This window comes from Urtica dioica, chromosome 9 (genome assembly GCF_054948205.1).
Source record: "Urtica dioica subsp. dioica isolate 48M chromosome 9, U.dioica_male_clone48M_v1_H2, whole genome shotgun sequence".
NCBI classification, from domain to species: domain Eukaryota; kingdom Viridiplantae; phylum Streptophyta; class Magnoliopsida; order Rosales; family Urticaceae; genus Urtica; species Urtica dioica.
This window is the reverse complement of record NC_142764.1, coordinates 20902839-20904647: the sequence shown is the minus strand read 5'-3', so window position 1 is coordinate 20904647 and position 1809 is coordinate 20902839. Positions and strand designations below refer to the sequence as shown.

Sequence of the window (1809 nt, the reverse complement as noted above, 5' to 3'; positions counted from 1 at the left end):
GCCTCCTGCCTAGACCTTGATCTCTGAAATCCATTCTGCTATTGCTAGACTCTGGTAGGGCAATTGCAACGGGGCTAAGAAGACCCACTGGTGCACTTGGGAGGTGCTCGTGAAAAATAAGATGGAATGGGGTATGGGCTTTAGAGATCTGGAGAAGTTCAACCAAGCCTTGATCGCTAAGAACGTGTGAAGATTCCTCAGACGGCCAGATAGCCTGGTTGGCCAAGTCTATAAACAGAGCTATTACCCACACGGGGACATCTTGACTGGCCATTGTGGGTCGACCAGTTCTTTTATGTGGCGCAGCCTGGTCTGGGGTAGGGAGATTATCCTTGCGGGCACGAGATGGACTATTGGTGATGGTGAGTCGGTTATGGTCATGGGAGATAAGTGGATCCCTAGACCTAGATCCTTCTCGTGGATAGACCCCCATCTGATTCCTCCTGATATAAGAGTTGCGAGGGAGAGGGGGCGATTCTAAGCATTCCGTGCGAGGGAGAGGAGGTCCCGGATAGACAACGATGCCACTACACTACGGATGGAGAATACACGGTTAGGAGCGGGTATCGGGTAGCTATGGACTCTTCATCCGACGCCAGCTCTTCAGATCACTCCTTGATAGAGGATTTGTGGAAAAAATTCTGGAAACTCAAGGTTCCTCCTAAGGTGAAGCTGCTTGTTTGGAGAGTGTGCAAGGGGGGGATCCCGACTCGCAACACGCTGGCCAGGAGGAAGGTGATCGCTGAAGACTGCTGCCTTATCTGCTCGGGTAAGGACGAGACTACCTACCATGCTTTCTGGGGCTGCAAGTGGAGCAGGAAAGTCTGGAAAGAGGCGGGCTTCGGTGCGATCCTCCCGACTCACGGTGAAGGAGAAGTTTTTGACGTCATTCTCAGAGCGGCAGACTCCCTTGAGGTTAGTAATTTTGAATTCTGTATCACTGTCATTTGGGAGTTTTGGAATCACAGGAACAATGTCGTCTCGGGGAAGAAAGCGTGGAATCCGACTGAGCTTGTGCAGTGGACGGGAAGCTTCCTTGAAGAGTTTAGAGGCGCGAACAAGGAAGCTTGGTGATGACAAGAGAAGGGGGCGACCAAGTCTAGGTGGATCCCTCCGGCGCAAGGTACAATCTCGGTGACTGTGGATGCTGCCATTGATCGGGACCAGGGTCGTTTCGGCGTGGGCTGTATTGCTCGGGACCATATCGGGAGGGTGATCGCTTCGCAAACGCGTTCGCAAGCTAGGGGATTCTCCCCCCAGCTTGCGGAGGCGTTTGCGGTCCTTCACGGCATAGACCTGGCTAGGAGTATTGGTGCGACGAGAATGAAGCTTCACTCGGATTGCTCGTAGGTGGTGAAGGCGGTGGCCGGGGGGACGATCCCCAATACTGAGCTCGGGACGATCCTGCATCATATCAAGAGAGTAAGCAATTTGATTGAATTCAATATTTTGTTTCTCCCCCGTCTCAGTAACATTGCGGCTCACAACCTAGCCCGCTTCGCTGTTACTCATAATGCTAACTCGAGATGGATGAGGCGTGTCTCTTCTTGCTCGGAAGAGGCTATTAGGGCCGATGATAGAGAAATTCGATCCCATGCATCGGGCTAGGGTCCTTTGGGTTTTGCTGTGCTTCTTTGTTTGCGTGGTTTGTTTGAATTTTTCTTCTTCCCATGTAACCACGGTATTCATCCGCCATATGTGAGGGCTTTAATGAATTTTCCGTGGCATCGCCCACGTTTTCAAAAAAAATATATATATAAAAATTAATTTTTACTCGATTTTCGAGTTGGGGCACGTGACCCAGCTGCC

General features: G+C 51.2%; 1 protein-coding gene across 1 annotated transcript; it reads left to right on the top strand.

Annotated features, from left to right (window-relative positions):
- Positions 1-576: 576 nt before the first annotated feature.
- Positions 577-1074, top strand: LOC149385701 (uncharacterized). Its single transcript, XM_089626392.1, has one exon. It carries the CDS (start codon positions 577-579, stop codon positions 1072-1074), a length of 498 nt encoding a protein of 165 aa, XP_089482518.1.
- Positions 1075-1809: the final 735 nt, after the last annotated feature.